The sequence below is a fragment of the Mustela nivalis genome, assembly GCF_964662115.1.
Source record: "Mustela nivalis genome assembly, chromosome: 11".
Taxonomy (NCBI): domain Eukaryota; kingdom Metazoa; phylum Chordata; class Mammalia; order Carnivora; family Mustelidae; genus Mustela; species Mustela nivalis.
In genome coordinates, this window is record NC_139030.1 from 46,394,150 (window position 1) to 46,421,501 (window position 27,352).

Here is a 27,352-nt window from a genome sequence, read left to right on the forward strand (position 1 = left end):
TGCAGCACTGAAGAGGCGATTTGCGTGGCCGAAGTTGTTCTTCCATCTGAAGTGGGGAATATATGTGCTGACACGGGGGCCCCCAGGAAGCACCCCCTTGCTCCATTTTCTCCTAAATAGTCCTGGGGCCCTTTCCCATCATATGAGGCACAACAGGCAGAACTGCCTGCCCAGAGGCATAGAACTCCCATGTACTTTCCCTCAGGAAGAACAGCATCGTTACCCTCCCAATTTCCAAGTCAAGAACCCAAGACATAAAAAGGATACACAGATCGTCAGTGACAAAGAGATGGCTGAAGTCAGCTGCCACCCCAGCATCACTCTCTCCCCCACCCCGTGCCTGGCTCTGTGGTGGCCTTTGTCACCCTGCCTTCTTACACCCTGGAGTCCCTCACTACACTGTGGGTTCCTGGAGGCACAGTGAGGACTCGTCTTCAAGACCGTCCCAGAGCCAGAACCATCCACAATGCCTGGATGAGATCACAAGCCCTAAACAAAATTCTAAGGAACTAGCGGGTGGGTAAGAGTACAATCAAATTACAGTACAGTGGGATTTTATTATAATTTGCTCTGCACTAACATTTATGCTCAAATACAATGGGCAGAGAGTAAGTCGCTGGCACTCCGTTATTTCTAGACAACACAGTGTAGCCCTACAATGTGTTCTGTTCCAGGCTGTTTTAGTCTCATCTCCCTAATGTCACCGTAACCATCGCAAGGACAGAGCCTCTGGGACGACTGGTCGAGAGTCACACAGAAGGCAGCAGAGCACTGAGTACAAAGCAGACACTTCATAAGTATGTGTTGATAGATCCAAGGGTTTGGCCAACATTCTGTACTGCACAGTCATCCTGTGTGCCACTCTTCCTAGAAAGACTGTCCTCAGGGAGATCTTTAGAAAGCTGGAAAAGGCTCCACGTCTCCAGTTTGGTGAGGCAGGTGGGGTTCAACCACTCCTTAGTACGATGATGTAAGCCGCTGGCCAGCGAATGGCAGGGCACCACGTGGAGGAAGTTTACAAGCTCACATTCCCCAGGACTTGCGGCAAAGTAAACGCCTTTCAACTACTTGGGCCTTAACATGGAAGGCTGGCAAGGACTAGAATTCGCAAGGCTGCAGGACAAGGTGCAAAGAAACAGAGGCCTCAGAAGTTAGTGTCTGCTTGACAAGGAGCTGGAAACGGTCTGCACACCCCATCCACAAGCCAGGTCATCTGTTGCTGTGGCCAAGAACCGGCTGGCAAGACAGGCCGAAGGCCGTGGGACAAACACATCGTGCCGCACCTGTGGCAGGCCCACTGCTCACCTGGTTTCTGATGGTGTTCATTTCCACGAGAGGGCAGCACGCCTCACGTAGGACATTCTCCCCCCACCCCCCCAATCCCTCAGTGCTGGGAAATAGTGATCTTTTAGAAAGCAGTGAATGTAGGTGACTGAAAATACAAATGAAAGGTCCGTGTGCAGACGGCTCTTCTAGCAGCTGTGGAGGAGGCCAGCAGGGCGCTCGTGGGCTGTGATGGATGAGGACAGTCAGAGAACGAAGCCACATTTGCTAAGCTCCCCTCCACCGGGATACAAGACATGGCAACAATCCACCTAGCTCCTGGGGGGCTCCTGGGGGGTCAGTCAGTAAAGTGTCTGCCTTTGGCTCAAGTCATGATCCCAGGGTCCTGGGATCGAGCCTCACATCAGGGTCCCTGCTCAGCAGGGAGTCTGCTTCTCTCTCTGCCTCTGCCTGCCACTTCCCCTGCCTGTATCCTCTCTCTATCTTGCTCACTCTCTCCCTCAAAAAATAAATACAATCTTAAGAAAAATTTTAGAACGTTCTCGAGAGGAGAGGAATCTTTATTTACTTCTAATGTCTGATGTGATGACACATGAATGCATTTACGCAGCACTCACGTGGCTGAACTCTGCCCTGGAATGTGATGCTGTTTACCTCTCACTCTTGTTGCACTTCTCTTAGTAAAATCAGCCCCGTGTGTCCCGAGATGGAAAAAACTGCTTCCCTCTCCTCTGCGCTGGCCCTGCAGCATTTCCAAGATAGTGCGAGAGCTCCTCACCAATATGTCTAATTTTTGGAGGATAAACAGAAATGAACCCTACCGTCTCCATAACAGATGAAGGCTACTCAGCAGTGAGCATGGGCCGATTAATCCTCTGCTTGAAGAGAGTTCTGTGCAGCCTGGGGAAAAGGCTTGGGGGACATAGCGAAGAAACTGCTGGTCTCCGGTACTTCCTGCACAAGTCAGAGCGCTTTCAGGGAGAACCGAGAGTGGCTTTGCCCTAACGCCCTTCTACAGCCCACGGAGGACGTGATGGATCACAAGGTCTGGTCTTAAAAGTTTCTTTTTTTCCCTCTCCTGGTTTCAGCATTCAGATTTTAAATATTACTATCTAAACTGGGGGGACTTCTAGGAGGTTATTTACTATAAGGGGGTCTAAAAGCTGAATTGTGCCCCGATAGTGGGGCTACTTTGGTTCATTTCCACAAAAGAAAATCTAAAGGTCTGAGCATATCAAATGAACACCTGAGGCTTACCTCACGTAGCACAGAAAAAGAAACAGCCAAGGAGCATTCAGGAGTTTTTTAGCAACTCAGTTCAACGTAACTGCGAAATTAAGCTGCAGACAAGTTTTTCTGATTGCAGACACGGCTCCGAGGAGGCCATCCACACCTACCAGTGAATCGAATTGCTCTCGCGGGCAAGCAAATAGGCGTCCATTAATGGTGAGCGTCGTAAATACTGAAACATCATTAGGTTTGAGCACCACCTTTTCTGTGAACATAAAAAGCATGAGATTGCCTATTAAATGCATCTGAGATTTGCTGCACTGCCCTAATCACACCAACAAATTGCCGGCTCGGTGAATTACCGGAACACGCAGAGTGACTGCATAAAACACAGGACTGAAGGGACCCACTGAATAGGAAAGACCCAGCATTCACGCAGGCACAGGACACTCAGGATGCCATCAGAAAATGACCACAAAGCAGGAATGGAAGTACCCGCGGGTCAATTCACCCAGTTCGGCACTACAGCTGTAATTATCTTCAAAAACCGCACTTACTATTTATATAACAAATTATGTTTCCAGATGGCAATAATGCCCAGTGCTTTGGAGACGGAAAGATCCCTTCTAGAAAACTTAGGGGGTTTCTGAGATCCCAGATGACTTTAGAAGTAAAATTCATTAGTATTTTTTCATGGGTTCCCGAATTTGGAGGGCAATGGCCTGGCCTAGATTAAGCCTCCTATATTTTGAAAATTAATTCATTCAACAAATATTTATTTAGCATTTACTACATGCTGGACACTGCTCCAGGCATTGAAGATACAGAAGGGAACAACACAGGAAAAAAGGAAAAAATCCCAGTCCCATAAGAGCTTGCTTGTATCACAGCGAGGGACACAGACGGTGAACAAGACAGATCAGAGAGTAAGCCGCCACGGGGAGAAAAGCCAGCAGGGACAGAAGCTAGAAAGTATACGTAAGTGAGAGAGGATACAATTTTAGAAGGGGAATCAAAGAAAGGGAGGAGGTGGCCTCAGGTAGACAAGACATTTGCGTCACAGCCCAAAGGAGGGGAAGGAGGGGTGCGGGACAGCCGCGGAAAGACTGTGCCATAGGGACTGGCGAAGGCAGGCATCCTGGGTCCTATGAGACTGGGAGAGGAGATCTTGGGAATCCTTGATACATTTAAAAATCCTGCATCAGGAGAACCATTTGCCTTCAAACATGGCAAAAAAATGGTTTACCCGATCCTGAAGCAAGGATCCTCCAGTGGCTACTAAATCATTTCCAGATAAATTAGCTTTACCGTTTCTTCTTTGGGCTCTCAATGCAACACAGGCCGACCATTCCAAACCTCTAGCCAGCATGGATTGTAATTGTCCACTTACTGTCTACCTCCGTGCCTGCCTCGCAACAGCTTGGGGACATGGCTGCACCCAACACATCCCTTCCGTCCCAGTCACACTAACTTGGCCAGTAAATATATATGGCAAATGAATACATGACATTTCAAGAATGCACACGGCAATTAAGTGGTCCCATGGGGAAAAATCGTCCTCATTTTATTTGATGAGTTGGCCTCTTGCCCTCTCTACGGGTTAAGGAGGGAAACCATCATCAGCTGGAAAGAACCAGCCTACGATCACCTCCAACTTCAGACTTTTGGAAACCTATGTCTTGGAGCCTGTCAAGCCAGATGCCCTCTTAGGGTCCCCATGTCTCAGAACTCCAAGACCTTCAGCTTTTTGTTTAGGGTTTATATAGGAATAACTCCAAGCCAACACCCACCCCAGAGTCCTCAGCTCCAGCTGCCGTCGGTCGCTTTACCTCCTGCTTTACAGTGGATAACTCCAAAATAGGGCATATTGGATACTTACCCAGCCCACTTCTAACCATATTATTTTGTTATTTATGGGCACACACACAGCACCAGTCCCTCAGGTCCTGCGAGGAAGGGCCACGCTAACTCCTGGCAGGCTCTCTGTTTGGATGCGATATTCCATTCTGTGGAAACCCAAGGTGCTCATTGAGGCTGTTACCTCCTCCAGAGCTCATCTTGACGATGATCAGGCCTTCCCCGGAGCCCAGTTTGTCGGCAACTGCGCTGATGACTTCCTTCACCGAGGCGGCCACTGGCACCCGAATGGTTGTGTAGGTGTGGTCCAGGCAGTAGACTTTAAACAGAACTGTTGGGAAGGCAGGAACAATATGGTAAATCTGTCCTGGGAGTTCTTAGGAAAACCATCAGCAAGGGGGAATGTTTGGCTAACATCCCAAATTTGCACCATCTCATCGCTCTCAGGATTGTCAGCTCATCTACTTCCGAAACTCCTGGCCTTCACCTTGGTCTAAGGAGAGGTACACATGTACGTGGCTGCTGCCTCCAGTTCCAAGAACCATAGCACATGCTTGAGGACAAGCCACAGAGAAGACATGGAACAAAGGAAGGATATCTAGGCCTGTCTGCCGGGTCTGCCGTTGCCTGAGAGTTTCTTTTTCATAATCCAGGAAGTGCTGTGCAGTAGGCAGATTGCTAGATTGCTGCTGTCTGGCTGGGGCAGGAGGGTGGGGGGGTGGGGGCAGGGGGAAGGGAGCGAGGGGTGGGGAACTAATGCTAACAGCTCTGCAAACAGGAGCGCTTCTGCCCGGGGCATGAACACACACTGACTTTCCCACATACTTGTTCACGGGTTCGCGTACTTTGGGGCTGGCTGGGCCACAGAGCTCAGGCAATGTCGAGCTCAGCAAACCCAAACATGGCACCTCGAGGCTCACCTCTGAACGTAAACCCTAGAAGCAATTTCGGCTCCTGTAATTTGTGGGCTCCTGAATGACAGGACTCAGTTGTGATTTAAGATGAGAGTTTTGTCATGATCATTCATTCTATTTTGGTTGCGATTCCTGAGACAAAGCTTAAGCAACCAAATGGTCATTGTCAGCATGTGCACCTCCCTCGTGGCTGCCAACAATACTGGGCTCGGGGCCAGACTGCCCTCTCTGGGCTGGAGTCCTACTCTGCAGATGACCCTATCTCTGCCCTGCACAGCATCGCAAAGTGCCAGCCATCTGCCTGCCAGCTCTTCCCAGAGGTGGGCAGCCTTGACCACTACTTCCTGAGATACTCTTTCCTTCCTTCCGGGAACAGAGGCAGCGAGGGAGAGGCAGAATCCAGGAAGTGTGGACAAGCACCTCCACTCCAGGCCCAGAGTTCAAGAGGATTAATAACTGAAATGCAAAAGGGCACCTTCCACCGAACCATTTGGGGTGCTAAGAGAGTCCGAGGGTTCCCAGGGGAGAGATTTTAGGGACTTTGAATAATCTACACGATTCTGAGTTAGAAGAGAATTCTCACCTTCATCCGAGCCACGGATAGGCTGGCGCTTTTGGGCTCTCTCATCGCCTGTGTTGAACTGTTGCAAAAGAACTTTGTGCTGTAAAAATAACGACAGCGGTAAGGGGAGAGTGACCGGTGCATGTTTGCAGCTCAGAGGAGACACACTTGAGAAGCAGAGTCAAGACATGAGAAAACATATTTTGTATTTATAAACACATCACTTTCAGTTACTGCACTGTTTTTACTTCCGGAGAACTGCTACTTAACAGGGTACAATTAGAGAGTCCTAATTGTGGGCACGTACCTTCTTTTGTGGAGCCTTTGCATCTTCTGAACTACGAGAAACAGAGAAGCATATTAATTGACACCGTCGGTACTATTATTTTGAATTGCTTCATTTGCATAGAACTTTTAAATTACAGAACGAAATGACAGTAGTCCTTGAGCAACCCTCATACTGAGACCAAGGGACCAAGCACAGAGGACACACGAAGAGATGGGCTCACATCCCAGGCAGACCCCTGGCAGAACTGATGTTGAAAGCCAAGATTTCTAGCTTTTAAGATCTTTCTAGTTGCACACATTCTCTCTGGTATTTATCGAAGGCTCAAAGTATAGCTTGTGAAACCTTCCATGTTTTTGCAGAGGGGAAGCAAACATTCACCAGCAACAACCTTGGTGGCAGAAAGTGAATTTTCCATATAAGTAATTCACCTTCATCTTTCTTTAAATGTCACTATTCTATTACTGGATTCACTGCCTTAAACCAAAGGAACCCGAGTTTACTGCGTGAGATGCCCAACAGTAGGACCTCCACCTTGTCCCACGCTTTCTTTTGGCAGCCGTCTGCCACAGAAGGAGCGGAGCAGAACCTCCCCTCTTCACCTGGTCTTCTCCCACCACCCAAGCCTGAGGCTCCGGTCCACTCAAACTGAAACACCACGTGGCTGCTGAAAAACCAAGCTTTCACCTTCCGGTGAGGGGGGAGTGGGGCGAAGGACATTTTGGAAGATGTTTTGACGGAGATGCAGACACTTACTTGGTGAAAACACACCCCAAGCCAGGCCCTTCCTTACATTTGCTTGACAATCTTCTCCAACTCGGGGAGTTGGTCCTTGAGGGCGGCAATCATCCGGGCATCATCTGACACAGACACATAAAACTCCTGTAATTGGCAAAGGTCACAGGCTTTTAATGGGAATTGCCAAGGTACACGATTCTGTCAAGAGCAACAAAGATATGTCCCTATGTCATCTGCTTGACTAGCATCTCTAGACCATGGTTGCATGGCCTAGAGACCAAAAAAGAAAAAAAAAAAAGTTACCATATGTCTAAATTCAGAACTGCAAGTGAGAAAGGGTTTTGGAAATGGATGGTCTTGATGGTGCCATAACATTGTGAATTAATTAATACCACTGAATTGTACCCTCAAGGATGGTCAACGTGGCAAATTTTATATTTGATATATTTCACCACAGTGCAAAAACTCAAAAAAAATTTGTTTAAATTGCAGATGAATTGTTTCTAGGGTATTTATATGAAAGGCAATGTCACAAGATGTTTCAGAATGGGCCACTTCAGAGCTTACACTGTCAGAGCACTTTTTCACCTCAGATTTTTTTCAGGGAAATTTTAACATTTATTCTGAATAACTATTTTAGCATTTGTTATTTATTTACTTTTCCCCCCTAGGTGTGGTTAGTTTTTGGTGGCAAAAGGCAGGCATGGTCTTCAGGACCGGAACTGATGCATGCTGAGTGTGTGATCAACTCAGGAACAATTTATGGACACCCTGGGACCGATCCTGACCACCAGGCAGCAGCAGCTGGGCCTGCTTTGCTCAGGAGCAGTGACCTCCACAGCGGAATATGACAGCTGTGGTGTTGCCAACTTACCCCACTCTGCTTCCTCTGCAAGACAGTCCTTTCTTCAACTGGTAGTGGCCAGGAGTCAACGTATGACCCAAGCTACTGTTATTCCTTTATATTTTCAAAATACTTCATTCCGCAGCCTTGAGGGTCACTCACAGATGCCTTCCTCCCTTCCCCATCTCTCTGCCTGCCAAATTATATGCTTCAAGAGGGGAAAGGATAATTTTTTTTTTTTTTTTGATAATTCAGTCTTGAACACACAGACTGATAAGGTTAGAAATAGAAGCCACATTGCCTTTTGCCTGCATTGAAGATCCTCATCTAAGTTTCAGAGGATAGAGCGAGGCATTCAGGGCTCAATGCCAGGGCCCATGCTGCAATGTGGGGCTGGAGCCATGGGAAGGAAAAGGGAAGTTCAGCTTAAAATAGTGTTTATGACATAAATCACGTCCCTCTGGAACTACCTCGTGGTCCTACAAAGTCCTCAATAAAATTATCGGTTTCACTCCACTCAAAAAGAGGTACTGTTGGATCTAACTATCCCACTTCTTGGAATGTGACCAAACACAGACCTACTTACACAAAAACGTTCCCTGAACTATTACCCAAGGAATGTAGAAACCAGAAATGATGTAAATATTCAACATGATGAAAAACAAGCATATCTGTGGCAGAGCTACTCAAAGGTCATTAAGAATTTTTACTAGAAAGACTGCATGAACATCGAAAAAAATCCTTATATAAAGTGGAAAAAGCAGCCTACAACATGACGGGTACCCCATGATTAGGATCACAGAAAAAAAATGCAAAGGGAAAGGGAGCAAGTGAAAATACACGACAAGGCTGCATTATTGGACTAAAAGGGCAGGACAGCGGCTGATGCTGCTCTCTACTCCTCTCACAGTACCTTTTTTTCTTTTTTTTTTTTTTAGATTTTATTTATTTATTTGACAGAGAGAGATCACAAGTAGGCAGAGAGGCAGGCAGAGAGAGAGGAGGAAACAGGCTCCCCGCTGAGCAGAGAGCCCGATGCGGGGCTCAATCCCAGGACCCTGGGATCATGACCTGAGCCGAAGGCAGAGGCCCAACCCACTGAGCCACCCAGGCGCCCCTCATAGTACCTTTCTGATGAACATATTAACAGAGACCAGAATTTGCAGTCCCAGCCTCTACGGGAAGCCCCGTGCTCCTGCTACAGTGGGACAAAGATGTATTCTTGGAAGGGAGGCCTCCACGTACCTCGAGGAAAGCCACGGCCACGTCATCCTCTTGTAGGACGTCTCCATACACAGCGGCCCACTGCAGCACCAGGCGGATGACACGCCTCTTGTTGTTGAGGGTGTAATCCATTTTCTCCTGCTCCGTACCTTGTGAGGGCTGCGCGTGGTAAGTGCCAAGGAGTCAAGGAAGACACTTGGTCGAGACATTCACACTCACGCCACTGAGCGGCTTGCAAAAGCCGAGAACGATCGATCCCAGGTTCAGAAAGCCAGCCTCTTGGGCTGATAGGATTCTCTCCTCAGGCCCTCAAGAAAAGCGCCACCCACAGAAAGACTCAGGACCCAGTGCCTAGGGAGCCCTCTTTGTGTCTGCTGACCCTGACGGGGCGTTGGTCCCAGGAGTCCAACTCGTACAGCCCCAATTGGCCTTGCGTGTTGACAAGGGTTCCCACTGCGCCTCGCTCCAGCTCCCAGCACACCCCTGCCAGCCCTCCGCCTGGCCCTTCACTTCTAGGGGACACAGTGCTTCCTGCTGTTGCTTGTCTTGTGGGGCCTTGCTCGCCCTTCTTGGTTCCCACGATTCTGTACCTATTTCCATAGAACTACTTCATTGTATGCGTTTCAGCAAAACCCTTCCAGGTGGGCATCTACGTTCTGCTGGACAGCAAGAGCGCATGGGGCTGGAGGAAGCCTGGCTCGCCTAGTGTTCAGAAGAGCAAAGTTTCCTGCTGTATGCATATGGGGAAGGACTTCGACACACTGTAGCTCCTTCTTCTGTCTCATACTGGCTTTTTGTGCACTTAACGGCTAGACATCTTAACAAAACGATAAGCTCCTGGAGGCCTAGGGATGATAAATTACTTGCCTTGTATTCTGTACCATGCCCAGCACAGTGACTTTCAGCTGGCAATTATATTTATCCATCAAGACAATAAATACTTAATTGAGTGTCTTCCGATGTATCAGGTAAAGGCTTCTGCTCTCCGTTTACATTTGTGTGTGTGTCACATTAGAGAGAATAGAGTATGTGATCAAGAAAGATTTTAGAAGAGGCATAGCATTTGTTTTTCACTGATTTATAATAGATCATACTGCTGACAATTAGTTCATGGAACACTTTCCTCTTTATAACTAACCCTGTATCTTGCAGTAGCGTACCTTAGTTAAATTCTACTTTAGAGTCTTGTGACAAAGCATTCTTCCCTTCCTACCAGTGAGCAAACTGATGGTAAAGGTGCACAAATGGCCAGGATCACATGATGAGAGTATGGAGTTGGTTTTGACCAAAACTCCTAATTCCAACTAGTTCTAATTACACAACAGCCCTCTCTGTCCTCAGAGCTGGCTGCAAGACTGGCTGTGCCTTAGCTTATGACCATGACCTCAAAGGCTCAGTAGAGCACTGCCTAGTGGCAGTGATGTACTTGAGAGCTAAACCTGTAAAGGGCCTTTTCTAAAGGGACTATAAATAATCATGATCAAGGTAAATGACAGAACCTTAAAGCAAAGGTTTACTGCATGTAAATGGGTTGCAAAATGGCTTTCATAAATTGAGCACGGGATTCATAAAAAAGAAAATTGCTCAACCTGTATTACTACAATTCTCTCTGAGCTTACCATAAAAAAAAAAAAAAGGGAAGAAAGATCACTTTATGTGAAAATTATTTCTTTTCTGATTAACCCTTAGGCCTCTTGCTTCTAGCACACATAACTCAGTTTTTCTTTCCAAAGAACTGCAGTGTGGGCACAACATTTTATCACTATTTTGGGGGGGAAGGGCTAGCAACACAATCTGGCATGTGGCGGGCACCAAGTAAGTTATTCTTGACTGAATGAAAAATGTGTGCAGGTTCACCTTAGAGTCAGTCAGAGAGAGGGAGAGAGAGAGATTGAGTCTTTCTTACTTGCACGAGGCTGAGGTGGTTTGAACTATCAAATTTGCTATCAAGCAGATATAATGCTAACTTTCCAGGTTATCTTTTTTTTTTTTTTTAAGATTTTACTTATTTATCTTTAGAGAGAGAGCAAGCAGTGGGAGCAGCAGAGGAGGTGGGAGAGGGAGGGGAAAGAACCTTAAGTAGACTCCGTGCTGAGCACAGAGCCTGATATGGAACTTGATCTCAAGATCCTGAGATCATGACCTGAGCCAAAACCAAGAGTCAGAGGCTTAACCAACTGAGCCACCCAGCTGCCCCTCCAGGTTATCCTGGCTTGGACTCAGGAAACAATGTGAATACTTGTGACTTGGGTACAGTGTTACCAGGAGCACACGTGAGGCTAATCTATAAGGCCTTAGGACAGGACAGTAAATTTACGTTATCTCTGTGGGTCAGGACTTTGTCTTGACTTCTTTCCTCCAGGGGAATCTGTCTTTTTTCTACAATGAAAGAACACATGATTGGAAGGATTAACATGGTAACACTCTAAACCTGCATGGAGCTTTATAGTTTATAATAAATGTGCTCCATGTGCTGACATGATCATGTAACACTCTCTCTAAATACTTACAGATGAAACTGAGAGAAGGGATCTGCCCAAGGTTGTTCAGCAAATAAATGGAGGGTTGATAAATCCAGACAGGGCCCTCTCCATTGTCATCACCCCCATTCCCCAACAGTGACTGGATGTTAGCGCTTGGGTTCATGAAATTATTGAGAAAGATTGCATCTGGGAAGCAAAAATCCTGATGAGAAAGAGATTTCTTTCTTTCTTTCTCTCTTTCTTTCTTTCTTTCTTTCTTTCTTTCTTTCTTTCTTTCTTTCTTTCTTTCTTTCTTTCTTTCTTTCTTCTTTTCCTTTGCCTAAGCTCTAAGTTTCCCAGAGCTGATGAATACCTAAACCAGAGTTAAGTGTCCTCTGCTCTTAATGAATAGCTCCACAGGCCCCTGGGATCCAGCAATGGCCAAATCCACAGGGATTAGAATAAGGCTTGGTTTCTTTTCTCAAGAAAGTTAAGTGTTTTTGCCTCTGGAAAAATAAAAGGAAGCACTGAGTTGTTTCATAAAGTCTCCCTTTCCCTTTACAGATGTTACTGGAGGTGGTAGTGATAGTACTTTTATAAGCTGAATCCAGGCATATGCTCAAGCATTCTGCCCCTCCACAGGCAACAGATTGTTCCATTCCAGAACAGTCTGTTGAATCAGATTCTCAAGGGACACAGAGAAGACTTTATGTAATTGATGATACCTGAAATGGTTATAGAGGATGTGTTGGGGCTTCTGTTGATTCCCATAACACTTTCCCCAGGTTTTAGAAGATTTATGTGATTTATTTTTAGATTTTATTTAACATTTACAAAAAAGATGGAGAGAGGGGAAAAGACTATATTCCCTTCAGACAGCAGCTGGGGGCTAGGGGTGGGAAATAACATCCCACTAGGTCCCTTGTTTCAATATGATGTAAAACAATTAAACCTAAAAAGAGTAACATTTCAAATATAGTTTGTTCATAAATTCAAACACAACAGGAAGGTCATAGAAACCATTACCTTCTTTGGCTAGAACCAGAACAACCCATTAACCACTTGATGGAGAAAGTCTCATGGGAATACAAACCTGGCTCTTCCCCAGGACAAGCAACCATTTAGAAAGGATGATCCATGGAAACCACATACATAAGATACTTTTCCCCCCCAACATAAGATACTTTTAACCACACTATATGAAATATATACTTGGCTAGTGTCTATGTTAAGTGCAGTTAGCAGAGAAAATAAATTACATCACAATCCTGTGATTTTGTCAAATGATAAGGACATACATATATTAAGCATGGCCATGACTCCTGATATCATGACGGTTGGGTTCAGGTAAGAAGCAATATGGCTGCTTGAATTTATGGTGAAAAAGACACAGAGAAATAAAGTGTTAGATAGAAGTCTGTAAGAAACAAGACAGGAAACAACAAGTGTTAGAATGTGGAGAAAGGGGAACCCTCTACACTGTTGGGAATGTGGGTTGGTGCAGCCACTTTGGAAAACAGTATGGAGTTTCCTTAAGAAATTAAAAATAGAGCTACCCTGTGACCCTGCAGTGGCACTACTGGGTATTTACCCCAAAGATACAGATGAAGTGAAAAGAAGGGCCGTATGCACCTCAATGTTTATAGCAGCAATGGCCACAGTTGCTGAACTGTGGAAAGAACCAAGATGCCCTTCAATGGACAAATGGATAAAAAAGATACGGTCCATATACACTATGGAGTATTATGCCTCCACCAGAAAGGATGAATACCCCACTTTTGTATCAACATGGATGGGACTGGACGAGATTATGCTGAATGAAATAAGTCAAGCAGAGAGAGTCAATTATCATATGGTTTCACTTACTTGTGGAGCTTAAGGAATAACATGGAGGACATTAGGAGAAGGAAAGGAAAAGTGAATTGGGTGAAACTGGAGAGGGAGATGAGCCATGAGAGACTGTGAACTCTGAGAAACAAACTGAGGGATTTGGAGGGGAGGGGGATGGGGGGTTGGGTGAGGCTGGTGATGGGTATTATGGAGGACACTATTGCATGGAGCACTGGGTGTGGTGCATAAACAATGAGTTTTGGAACACTGAAAAGATATAAAATAAAATAAAGTGAAAAAAAAAGTCTGTAAGAGAATCTAAAATTACTTACATTTTTATCTTAAATACAATTAAGAAAAGGCCTTAATAGTCAATGTTGGCCAAAGTCATCACTGACACACTGAGTGGATTTCAGATGATTCACAGAATCACAGAATCTGTGAGTTGCAAAAGCCCTTTGATTGTATCTCTAACGCTACAATTTCAGAGGGTAAGGAAACTGAGGTAGAATGAGTTTAAGTGTTTTTCCAAATCTACCAAAAGAATTCTTGATATTAGAACTCAGTTCTCTTATCTCTCCCCAGGACATTGTTTACCTGTCTCTGTTGGCACATTTTGTCTGATATTAACATTTCTTTATGCTAACATGTATTATGCAGCAGAATTATGGGATTTGAAGTTTATCGGATAATAGGGAAATCAGTCTGAGATGCGGAAACTGATCCCAAAAAATCCACAAAGAAGACAAAGCACATACAGGAAATCAAGAATTAATTGCTGCAGCTCCCTGACAATCTGATGGTCAGGAAGGCATAGGATTCCTAATGTCTGAACTAGATCCTCTCTGCCATAGTTCCAACTAGTACCTCTTGATTTAGAAAGCGGCTTGGGGGTGACTGGCTGGCTTAGGAGGCGGCACATTGGGACTCTTGATCTTGGGATTGTGAGTTCAAGCCCCATGTTAGGCATAGAACTTACATAAAAAGAAAAAAAGCAGTGACTCACCACTATTAACCAAACATTCGTGAGGTTTCAAATCCTAACTTGAGGTTTCTCTTGTTATGGTAATAAGATTTTTCACCATCTGGGAACATTAAATCAGAATCCTTAACAGCAAAAATGGGAATCATAAAAAACTTCAAATGTTTGTTGATTGACTGGTTACCTTAATTCAATTACACTGTTTGGAGTGCTATATATAACACAGTTTTCAAAAACAGACAAACATCATGGCTCCTTAAAAGCTTTATCTAAATTATCTGAAATTCTGTTTTGTCAAGATGTCAAATACAGGGGCACCTGGGTGGCTCAGTAGGTTAAAGCCTCTGCCTTCACGAAGCTCAGGTCATGATCCTAGGGTCCTGGGATTGAGCCCTGCATAGGGCTCTCTGCTCAGCGGGGGGCCTGTTTCCTTCTCTTTCTCTCTCTGCCTGCCTCTCTGCCTACTTGTGATCTCTGTCTCTCAAATAAATAAATAAAATCTTAAAAAAAAAAAAAGATGTCAAATACAGATCATGGATACATTCTAAGGACGTTCATATTCAATGCCATCAGGAACTAGGTCCACACAAGTACCAGATATCAGGTGCATCTTTGAAATAGAATCTTTTAGTTACGGGGTATTTAATCTATAGGAACACAGCCTCTCAGAATGACTGAATTCTTTGTCGAATTGGACCGGTTCCTTCGGCATTACTCAACTGTGACTGAGGACAAACTGAATGTTTTCAGTGTGGATCAGGGCTGAGGATCTGAAGAGGTGAAGGCCACGGTGTAGGCTACAGTCTTTCTACCCTGCCAACAGCTGGCTTAATATTCCATTGAGTCATTTTCCTCATGCCGGCTGTGCCGTTCAAACACTGTAATTATTTCATATATTTTTACCTAGTTATTATCTTACTCACCACAGGCACCTGTAATTTTTCTGTATTTTTTTTTTTTTTACTGCTCATTTACTTATTCTTAATTCAGCTAATAATGGTTCCACATATTAAAATTATCATGGAGAAAGTAAGTGAAAGCCTCCTAGGACGGAGAGGCGGCAGATTCATTACAGCCTACAACAGGGAATAAAATATTATGTATATTTTTTGCAGTAAGTACATGCTAATTATGCAGCTATTTATAAAACACTTATCAACATTCAAACTGATATCCTTCAATGTTGTTGTTTTTTAAGCCCTGCTTTGCATACAAGATCGCTGCTTGTAGCCGAAAACAAACTTTGGGGGTCATCTGCCCACTGACTAGACAAAGCATTGGTATATCCTTTACATGATGCTAGATTCCTTTCATGGTGGTACAATAATGCATTTATATGGGGCACTATTTATAAGGGGCTTGAAGGCTTATAATGTACTTTCACACACAGAGCCTCATTTGATCCTCACATCCACCTGATGAACTGGGCAAGACAGGTATAATTACCCCTATTATACAGACAGGGTTCAGAAAGGTCAAGGATAATTGCCAAGCACTACAGCTTGTAAGACTCAAGTCTTAAACACAGGTCTTCTGACTTCAGACCTTGTGCTTTTCCCACCGTGTTATGGGGTCTCTTTACTACCCTGCTTGCCTTCGTGGAGCATCCCAACATTCTGGGCTGCGAATCTATCCCTTCCTTCATGCAATATGTGCTTGGAAGGCAAGTTCTTGAATCAGACCGCCTGGGTTCATCTCCCCGCTTCCCTACTTACAAACGTGAGGCTGTCGGACAGTTAATCGGCCATTTAGAACCTCAGTCTCTTCATCAGTAAATGTCAGAGGACTGCTGTTACAGATGAGCTGAGACAATACTGGTATACCATACAGAACAGTATCGCAGACATATTAAATGCTCAGCAAGTGTTAGTCACCGTCATTATTATTGATCCGCCCCCTGGAAATAAAGTGAAATCTTTTAAATGGGTGGTTTGGGAACTTTCCATGAGACCTGGCCTCTCTGGGTTTAACTGTAATGCTATTCCCATCACATCAGCTGCTCCTGTGTCTATGTGAGTCTATGAACTTGAAATTCCCAGGACCACTCTCTGTGTTGTCATTTTTCTTTATGTGCCTCCCATTTTCTTGCTTGGAACTTTTTGTTTTTTTTTCTCATTGATTTTCAGAATTCTTTGCATTTTTAGAAGCCTCCCGTTCTTGGCTATTCTTTTTAGTCTTAACTCAGGGGCTAGCATTCCCACCAGAGAAGTAGGATGTGGACTAACAACCCATTGCTGGGTTCAACCCATTACTATTCTAACACTTGCCAGCAATGGAACTTGGGTAAAACGACATACCTCCTCAGTCTCATCCCCTCACGTAAAAAGAGTACGCATCCCATGGTGTTGATATGAGGCTGAGAAATGGGTATAAAATACTTTGTAGAATATCTGATAACACGGTCATTTTCTGAGAAAGAGGACGCATCATATCATGATCAAAGCAAGTCTTCCTTATTGGAAATGAAGTCTTAAGTTGCATATCTGCAGAAATAAATTGCACTGAGAGTAGCATATGGATTAAACACTTGCAGAAACAATTGGGGGACTACAATGGTAAAATTTGGCTTCAACAAAATTTAAGCTGACAATTTTCCTTAGACATCTAAATAATATTCCTAAAAACTTGGCTTAATCTGGAGAATAAGAACCCGATGCTGTTTTGTAAATCATCAAGAAGAAAAGCAAATTTTGAAAAAGGTTCCTCCTAGGGAACCTCAGTCAATTTCTAAAGAGAATGTCCCAGCTCAATTTGACAGTGATATAAATGATGGAGGCCCTGCCTTTTCACTAAAGGAAGCTATTGTGTTTGCTATGTCTCTGTATAAGAGATATAATATATAGAGAAGTAGTTTTAGCTGAAACTTCGTAGCAAATCTGTATTCTCTTTTTTCCTCTTTGCTTCAAGAAATGAAATGATTTTTTTTCCATGCCAAAAGCAGAGAATTTGTGTATACTAAGCCAAAAGAAATTAAGACACTAGGAAAAAATATTTGGCCAAAATTATTGCTGTATTTACATTTTTATGAATTTAAATATAAGCCATGATCATTCAAGATGCTTTCAGCTGTAATGACAATCTGTCCCGAGTCACAAAGACTTGTATTTGTTGACATAACAAGGAGTCTTCGGCAGGGTAAGCTGCAGGGTTGGGCAAGTGCAGTGATGCCATCATAGAACCATTTTTTTTTTCCTGACTCTCCATGCATTTCAGCTTTGACATATGATTTATTCCCCTACTCATTGTAGGAAGGCCATCACTGGCAACTGGGGCTATAGTCTTCCTGTTCTCTTTCCTAAAGTTTGAGAAGCCCCAGAACGTCTCTCTTTGAATCTCAGTCTACTTTGGGCCTGTAATACGAGAACAAACCATGGCCAAGGGCAGCCTGTTACAGAGTAGCTAGACTGACCCACTGAGATGGCACTGATGACAAGGACAATGTCCCCTGCAGTTGGAATTATTTAGGGCTACATGGAGTTTCTCTAAACATTTGCCAGGATGTGTGTGATCTTAGGTGCTCTCTTGGCTCTATGTGTCTTGATTTCTCCCACATGTAAAATGAAATAAATATCACACTAGTCCTTTTTATGTCTCACATGTGGGGGCTGGGTGCTGGAAACATAAAGTAAATGATAAGAAAAATGCTCCAAATCAAGGACATAGTTATTAAAATTCAAAATAATATTAACTTAGTTGTGATCACTTACTGAACTAAGGCCTACATGGATTTGTACAAAAAAAATAGGCTAGAGTTTAATCATAAAAGACATAATTAAGACAACAGGGGAGCAATGCTGTAGTAAACATCAAAAGCATTAAAGCATTACTTACTCCTTGCCTGCTTTCAAAGTAATGAAATGATCTTACATGTGGGCAAAGATTGAGCTGGAAGGATGTTGATTCAGCCCATTGTATTTGTTATAGAAAAAAAAATTTGAAAAAAAAAGTAAATATCCAATAGAAAGAGGCTAAGAAAATAAACTACGACAAATCTACCAGATAATATTGTGAGTTAATGAAAATGATAGCATGTTTTTCTCATGCATCTGCATCACCTTGTTGCCCAGCACTATATGACACATTGTGTTTAATAAGAGTTTATGGAACGGGTTGGAAAAAAAAAGATGTAGGCACACCTGGGTGACTCAGTGGGTTAAGCCTCTGCCTTCGGCTCAGGTCATGATCTCAGTGTCCTGGGATCTAGCCCCACATCAGGTTCTCTGCTCAGCAGGGAGCCTGCTTCCCCCTCTTTCTCTCTGCCTACTTGTGATCTCTCTCTCTCTGTGTCAAGTAAGTAAAATAAATTCTTTAAAAAAATGTAGTTTCATTTATATATATAAACATACACATACATGTCTGAAAAGATACCCACAGCATGCTATTAAGTGAAGAAGAAAATATTATTAAAAAGCATATACAACATGATCTCACTTTTATAAGATATCTATACTTTGAAAAAAATTTGCAGAGAAGTATTTAATGGCAGAGAAAGCTATTCATAAAATATTTTTTAATGACAAAGTACACAGAATTACTTATAGTATGATTCTCTTGTTATACTTAAAAATATAAAAGAATTTAAAAAAATAAAAATATATATCTACCTGTGAAGAAAAAAGACTGGAAGGATACATACCAAAATGTTAACAACGGTAATACCTGACAGGGTTATAGGTGGTTTTATTTTCTTTTTTAAAGACCAGTGGAAAACTCTACTGAATTTTAAGTGCAAATCTTAAAAAGATTCAAGAAACTAAAGATGAAAAGTACAGAAATTGAACAAATATAATTTTAAAAACTCATTAGAAAGCACTTGTATTCATCAGGTGAAATCGTGTTCCAAGCATATCTAATGAATAGAGATTTTTCTCTCATTAGCGTATAAAAGGCCTGAGAGATTAATGTTAAAGAGAGTTCTACCATCTTCCTCCGTGCTAAAAGCAAAATTGGAGGTGACATACAATGTGGATTAAGGACAGAAATAGGTGTCAGTGGCTCAGGGCTCAAATCTTTTCTGTACTAGTAATTACCTTTCTCTGAGCAAATCATAATTTTTCATTATCCTCGTTTATTGATTTGGAAAAAGAGCAGTGACAGTACTGACTTCTTCATAGGGCTGCTAGGCACAGTCACAGATATTAAGTACTTTGAAAAGACTCAGCCAAAGCAACTCACTTTAATCCAAGTGCTTTAATGGAACGAGGTTAAGTATTTTACTCTCCCTTCTCTCATGTTAATAATATGGGGATCAACCCACCAGCTCAGCTTTACCTGATTTCTCCCTGTGGCTGGTGCATGAAGTGTTAGCAGTTTATGGGTACTAGTTGTTTGGTCTGCTCATCACCTATTTCTCCATTTCCTCTCTTTTTCTTCACAGACAAGCTCTGGGGGACTGTTGGGAAAGTGCTTTGCCTTCCTTTGACCAAGATGTCAGCAGGGACCTGAGCTAGGCCAACCCGACCCTCCTTCCTAGGGATGTGGGAATCAGCCTAGGATGCTTGGAGCAGATTTGGCCCCAAAGCAGGTCTTTATTTCTTGCGCCCAAGGCCCCTTTTGAAAGCCTGGGCTCTTCCAGGATCCCTTCAATTCTCTGAGTGAACCCAAATCCCTCTGAGAAATTCCTATATTCTTTAAGATGGTCACAGTTGGTTTATGTTACCAATGACCAAACAAACATAGCCTATATAAGAAGCCGACATAAGATGTTCCTACAGAAAAAGGGGAACTAAAAATTGAGTCCTCACCATAATATAGAAGCACTGCCATGATCTTCAGGGACCAAGCCCTTTCTGTTGGCCAGCCTGCAGCAGGGTAAGCCCCTGGCATCCCTGGGATACCCTCCCTCGGTCGGCATCACATAACAGCAATTTTTGTTGGAGGCTCTTGTTCCCATCTAAGGACTAGACATGTTGTCCAATATGGCAGCCACAAGCCACACATGGCTATTTAAATGTAAATTAACAAAAATTAAGTAAAATCACAGATTCTGTTCCTCAGTCACAGTAGCAAATTTCAAGGCTAGTGGATCCTGGTCTAGCAGAAACAGAATATTTCTATGATTGCGAAAAGTTCTACTGAACGTTTCATATATTTGGTTTCAATACGTTAGGCCTACTTTGCTTTGAGTCAACTGAAACACAGATAAACATGTATCCTGCAATGCATTGTCAAGAAATGTTCTTAAACTCTAAAGGATAAGCTCTTAAAGAAATAATATGTGGAGAAAAAAAGTGACGCACTCCAGGCTCAGAATCCTATGACCTGGATGAATCCTGACGCTGCCACTTGCCTTGGGTATGTCACCCCACTGTTTCTGAGTCCCAGAATCCTCATTTGTAAGACAAAGCTAATACTAACCCAGTAGACACCTGGAAGGATAAATATGGGTCATTGTTGTTAGCAAGATACCTAACACAGAGAGTTGGTTCAAAATAGAGCAATGAAGAGAATCTAACTTCTCGTAGGGCCAAGTACGAAGGAGGTGATCTGAGGGCACTAGGTACTTTAGAAGACACCCAGCTATCCTGGATTCTCTCCGTCTACTGAGAAAAGAATCCGGATCAGATATCATAGGCCTCCCTTGATTCCACTGTTCACCTTCCTGACTTTCTCTCCTCTACCTACTACCATTTTTCCCTACACCTCCCGACCTGGACATAGCATGGACTTCCCCTCTAGGAACTTCTGTTTTAAAAACAGAGATCAGTGATATGAATATCCTCAATCAGCTCTAAAGAAGAACAAGCTAATAAATGAAGAAAGCAGAATTTGCAAAAATTAAGACTTGGGGTTTCTACTTATAAATATGGCATGATGTGGCCCGCTATATTCCCTCACTCTTCTCTGCATTTTGTTGGCTTAAATCTTATCGATATGCTAACTGTTGGAAAAAAAGAACTCAGTGGTGGTTTTTATTTTTCCTTCTAACAAGTCTCAAAGGTCTAATAACGATTACCATGTGTGGATTAAAAGAGCACAGAGAGATCCTGAATGTGTTAACTTTACTTGAGAAAAACGGAATATAAGCCAGAAAGAATATATAATGTATGTGAGTCTCATTAAGCTGTCATTACTTGGAAAGATAGTTTCCAGGCAAATAAACACCCAAATCTCACTCTTGCAGTTGCTTCTGAATAACATATTCAACTCAAATCTCCCATCCTCACACATTCTGTTGACTTCAAAGAGAATTATGAGTGAACAAGAAAATGAGAATCAGGTAGGGCAATTATAATTCTGAAAAAGAAAAACATGCAACATTGATTGGATTGCTCAGAGGAAAAAAAAAAGCCATTCTCCTTCAATAGATTTAACTACTCAAAAAGTCAAAGTGTTTTGGGGTCTAAATTTTTGTTGCTTTAAATATAAAGCAGAATTGGAAAATATACTTTCCCATGACCCCTGAAGTTGAGGGTGTAACTCAATAACATTCACCGTTTTTATTCAACCTGATTTTCTGGATGCTCTCTCTGTGCCAGATACCATGTACTAATTGGTCAATTCAACAGACTATTGAAAAGCTGCCCCAAACAAAGTCAGTGCTCCAGCTGCCCAGGGGAACTGCCATTAGAATTTCCAATTTTGTGTGACTTCAGTCAGTGTGACAATAATAAAAATGGCAATGAAGGAATACATTTGGTTTCTGGAGGACAGGGTGGAGTAGGACAGGTGTGAAAGAAAAGCTACCCCATTATGGTCACCCATATTTATGCGCAAAGGGATTAATCCTGGACCTTGGAAGAAGAATGCAGGCAGGCCCCAGGTCATGCTGTCAGGTATCCTGCAGAGGTAAAGTGTCTGTTTCCAAGCTCAGGGAACTGTCCCTACTCTCTAAGAATTCTCTAAGAATACTCTTCTCCATAACTTTCTTTAACCTACCTCCCAGTTATGTATCACCTTCCTGAGGTAACTTGGCTCACATTTCTCTACACAGGTAACAGGGAGGAGATCCTTACAGCACGACCAAACCTGCTAGAGAGGGCTGGTGTCTACGCTGGGGGGAAAATTGTGGGTGTTTCAGTTTGACAGTGGTGGAGAGCATGACCCTGCCTGGGCTGTGACTTACCTTCAGAGAATGAAATGAGATAATGACCAGATAGATACGAGGTGTCTTCAAGGGAATAGAGACTTCAAACCACAAAAGGATATTGGGCCACCAAGGCTGGGCAAAGCTGGGTATTTGGCATAAAAACACAGTGCATCATAACAAAGTCATTTAAAACAGAATCTACAGAAAAGCAGAGCAGAAAAAGAAATTAGGTTTTTGCAGAAAGCTTTAGAAAGGCAAGAGTATCTATTCATTTGTTCTTGGTCGATGGTTCTTCTGCGTTGGCTTGGGGGATTTGAGTTTGACTGTACATAGAGGTACTACATTTTAAAAATAATAATGTTCACAAGCTTGAGATCAAAACTCAACGTCTTAGGATGGTGAATAAAAAAGTACAGTATTTTAAAGAGACAGTGCTGGTCACCTTAGCCACAATGCATATTTTAAAAATACCTATAATTAATGAGCTACCCATGGGCATTTCCACATGTGCAGGATTCACATATGGTCATTTCTTTGTCTACCTTACATCATACATCTTTTGTCAACATCTGTTTTCCTTTATGTCTTTTCTACCCCTTGTTTCCATAGGGAGCAATGAAAGATGAGTGGACAATGGAATTCTAGAAAAAGGAGGCGGTAAGAGCAGAAAGTTGGTGAGGGAAACAAAAGCAGGGGGAAAAAAAGGACAAGATAAAGGCTAGGAGTGGGAACTGCAGCAAAACAAAACAAAAAACAAAACAGAAGCTCTCTGACACCTTTAAGATGGTAGCTAAGATCTTTGTGACTTTCATGTCACTTTTCAAATAGAAAATGGTAATAAATGTACAAATTTTAATTGAATATATTAGATTTCCAAAGTCTATACTTTAAATGATCTTACAATTTAAAAATTAAGATATAACTGATATGTAACATTGTGGAAATTTAAGGTGTACAATGTGTTGATTTGATATATTTACATGTGACAATAGGATCATCACTGTCCTGTTTGCAAACACCCTACTAAGTCACATGACGACATTAGACTCATTTACATGTAACTGATGAGTGTAATCTCACACTGTCCTCACTTGGTGTTACCAGCTATTTTAGTCCCATTATTCAGTCCCAGAGAAGACACAGAGAAGTTGCCAGACAAGCTATATGGAACTTTTCCCCTTAAGTACAAAAGGACTTCGGCTTTGACTAAGTTTAATCTCTAGGATCACCTTTGTATAAATTTTAGATATTCTTTACAGATGGTGGGTAAACTCCTATAAGAGTCTTACAAGAATTATGCTACATAGTAGCTTAAATTTTGCTAAAGCAGAGATTTGAGGAGGGACCCCAAGGCTGGCGAGCTGGTCACCTAGCACAGTATCCAGCCAGCACCCACATTTCAATGTGGCTTTCTCATTCTCTGCTCACAGGCAGTAACACTTGAGAACTGATTTAAAAAATCATTGTCTACTAGAAAATAATTTCTCAAGTCACTAAATGACTAATGCTGGTAATAGAAGTAAAAAGTTTAGGAAACTAATAGGTCTTAGGCAGAAAACAGATGTTCTGTAAATTAAGAGAAGGTACTGTCAGATCCAGGGGTGTACATTTCTATGATGAAAACCAGTTTCACTGTTGACTCTGACATTTCTCACTGTATTAGAAGCCCAGAAATGCCAAGGTCTCCCACCCTATAGCATCCATGTTTCATGGGCCTGTGCTAGGGTTATTTTGAGTGTCGAGGAGGACTGTGTAGAACATTCATATTCTTGATGATGGGAAGATACTGATTTGTTCTTTATCTCCAAGTCATGAACATTCTATGTAAGAAAAATGGAATCAGAAAAAAACACAGATAAGGAAGTTCAATATTAAATTATGATGTTGACCTGGTTCTAACAACAAAAATGGAAGGGTCAGGAATCACATTCTCCATGCCAGCTACAGAATGCACTGATTTCTAGGCTTCAGTTTTTGAAGAAGCAATAATCTAGTCCCCACCTCTTTCAGAGGTGACTTTAAAAGGAAGGATTTATTTGTTCTTCATGGGTAATTAAGATCTTACAGATCTTTCCTTAGATGCCATGGTCTCTCATGTACCAGAATCTTCCTTGTCAATCAATACTCACTTTACAGAATCTGCTGTTTCTTACACTAGGCAATCACACATTCTGGGCAAATAGTTAAACAGAGGGGAAAGATCAGTTGTATTTTTCTTGATGCCAGGTTCTAGAAATTTGGTTTATTAGAGGTTATGTATGCCTCTAAGAAGTAAGGACTCCCCTTCTAATGGGTCCATTGAGGGTTTTCCTTTCTCAAGAAAAGTTTTTCTCACATTCTTCTCACTCAGACATCTTCAACCATTCCCCAGTGCTTACTTAGCTTTGCACTGAAGACCCTGTAAGATCTGTCGTTAAATTCCTAGACCTTACCTTCCTCCTCCCACTTATATATATGATAGCCAGGCAGAACCAGACCACTTGGTCCTTCTAGGTCTAGGTCAGTACTAATGTTGTCCTTCAGTACGGTAGGCTTAGTCCCCAGTCTCTCATTACTAGCCTCCCACCTTCCTGAGGGCCACTCCCAAGGCTATATCCTCCATGACACTTTGCCTGGTCCCCTCAGCTGGTCCCCCTCCTGAAGAACTTGCCTTATGCTCAAGTTATTTGCACATCCCTCTATGTCCTTTGGCAGGTTATAAACTTCCTGAGGACAGAAGGGTGGCTTCTTGGATTCACCTTGCCTAGCACCCAGCTTTGAGTCTGCCCTACAGGAGACTCAACAAATATTGAACTGAAAATGACTGCTCTAGAGTCAGAGATCCTGGCTTTTATACAGACTACTCCCCAATTAAGGTACTGCATGAAAACAAATCTGATTATCTCTGTATAAATGAGAAGCTAGAAGGAGGAGATCAAATAAGAAGTAAATCAGTGGCAAAATACTTTTCGGAGGTATATAGTAATAATGATGACTTTACCTTGAATATATTGCAAAGGTGATGGAACTGGGCTTTGAACTGTCATTAAGTATTTGACATAAATCTTTGAACTTCTTTTAGTGATAAATGTTCTACGGGCTCGGCATGCTTAAAATAGTAACCTATTATTCTGAGACAGGCTTGTAACATAGGATTTTTTTTTTTTTAAGTTGAATACTTGCTGTTCCAAAGTCATGTACAAGATGGTAACTGAAATGGAGAACAGTATGTAACTCTAAACATGTAGCTCAGTGGTGTGATTCGTCTCATTCATCCTCAAATCTCTGAGTCGTAGTTAGGAGGACTGGTTCACCATAAGGCAGTGTTATGAGTGGAATGTTTCCCCCCTGAAAAGATATGTTGAAATTGTAACCCTCACTACCTAAGAATGTGATCTTATTTGGAAATAGGGTCTTTGCTGATGTAGTTAAGAAGGAGGCATCAGCGTGAGCCCTAATCCAATATGAGTGGTATCCTTTATGAAAAGGGGAAATTTGGACACTGAGGCAGATGTACAGAGGGAAGGCTATGTGCAAAGGCACATAGTGAACATGCCACGTGAACATGAACATGCCACGTGAACATGAACATGCCACGTGAACATGAAGGCAGAGACCAAAGAGAAGCAGCTACAGAACGAGGAATGCCAACGGTCACTGGCAAGCCACTAGAAGCTAGGAAAGTGGCACGAACAGATTCTCCTCCGCAGCCATCAGAAGAAGCCAGCCCTGCTGTCACCTTGATCCTGGACTTGTAGCCTCTGGCACTCGCAGATGATATACCTCTATTGTTTAAGCCACCCGGTTTGCGGTCTTTGTTATGACAGCCCTAGCAGGATTGCACAGGTGGGGGTGTTCAGTGACACCCTGGGGCAGCCTGAGAATCTGCAACTGCAGACAGAACCATTTTACTCTTAGCTGGCACAAATCCTTTATGGAAATACATAGGATTTAAATGATAATCGAATCTAGTCTATGGAAGGCTATTCCTAAAATGCATGAACAAGTCTGTGCCATCTACAAAGGACAGCCAGAACTGGGGCGGGCTGAGGAGGGTCAGAAAGATCGCTCCCTGACTTGGCCACAGAGGAAGGTTCTTTAATGTTAATACACATATCTTCCTTCTGAAACTGTGTGGCTACACACACTGAGAATGAATTCAGGGTTTTTGGTTTTTTTTTTTTTAAACAGTGCTCTGCATGGATTTAATGGACACACAAAACTGCTCGGTGTTTACCTGTTGCTTCATTTAAAGCTGGTTCAAGGCGTATTGTTTCTAGAAAATGCTCTAAAATTTTTTCAGGTGTTCCTGACATCACAGTATACCTGGATAAGAAATAAAAACCATTAGTTTTTCAGAAGTGGGCAAATCATTAAAGAATAACTTTTTACATACCTAAGGTTTTTATGTTTTCTATTTTATTTTGTTTTCATGTATTTGTTCATGTTCGGAACCCCAGTGAACCATCATGACTTAACTTATGGCCCATACTCTCCTTATGGTAAGAGGGACGATGTACCTTGCCAAAGCCACACGGGAAGGCAATGAAGAAAACTCCCACAAACTGAAGTAGTTACTAAAACATTATTCTTTTTTCCCTACATGGAACTAAAGAAAACTTGGAAAGTGGCTCTCGCAGGCTGGGAACCGAGAAACTTCAGCCTTGCTCTGAGGGAATGGAAAGGATCATGTAAATCACAGGGCAGTTCAGGTCAGGCAGGGGGAGATGGTGAGGGGAAGTGACAGTAAACTAGGTTTCCATATATGGGTTATTTGTAGCAAAATCTCAGTCCCACATTGGATTCCCCTGCCTATTTCTGGAATGTTCTGTCTTTCCCAACTGTACACTGGTATGTGCTTTGGAAACATAGCTAAGAATAAAACAAGAGAAAGGAAAACAAAAACCTAAACACCAGTGAGCAAATAAACTCCAGTAGCATCGGAATAGGAAATAAATCAACAGTAGAAAATTCACATAATTTATTTTACTATCAAATATCTGTATTTTGGGGGAGTGGGGGTTTTAGTCATTATTTCAGAAGATCCATCCATGGGTTTCAACAATCCACCGGACAGGATTTATGTTTTAAACTGAATGTGGGTTATTTCGAAGTCATATTAAAGATAGCA

At 42.6% G+C, this 27,352-nt stretch overlaps 1 protein-coding gene across 8 annotated transcripts in view; it reads right to left on the minus strand.

The window, feature by feature from the left end:
* RAPGEF4 (Rap guanine nucleotide exchange factor 4) overlaps positions 1-27,352 on the minus strand; it is a 291,346-nt gene that overhangs the window by 27,391 nt on the left and 236,603 nt on the right. For all 8 annotated transcript variants that reach the window (XM_082689572.1, XM_082689567.1, XM_082689568.1 and 5 more), the window contains 8 exons: positions 26,459-26,547; positions 22,362-22,440; positions 8,961-9,111; positions 6,927-7,015; positions 6,155-6,185; positions 5,869-5,947; positions 4,556-4,702; positions 2,682-2,779 (listed from right to left, as the gene is read on the minus strand). In XM_082689572.1, coding sequence (XP_082545698.1) covers positions 2,682-2,779; positions 4,556-4,702; positions 5,869-5,947; positions 6,155-6,185; positions 6,927-7,015; positions 8,961-9,111; positions 22,362-22,440; positions 26,459-26,547 — 763 coding nt within the window. The remainder of the gene's footprint in view (positions 1-2,681; positions 2,780-4,555; positions 4,703-5,868; positions 5,948-6,154; positions 6,186-6,926; positions 7,016-8,960; positions 9,112-22,361; positions 22,441-26,458; positions 26,548-27,352) is intronic.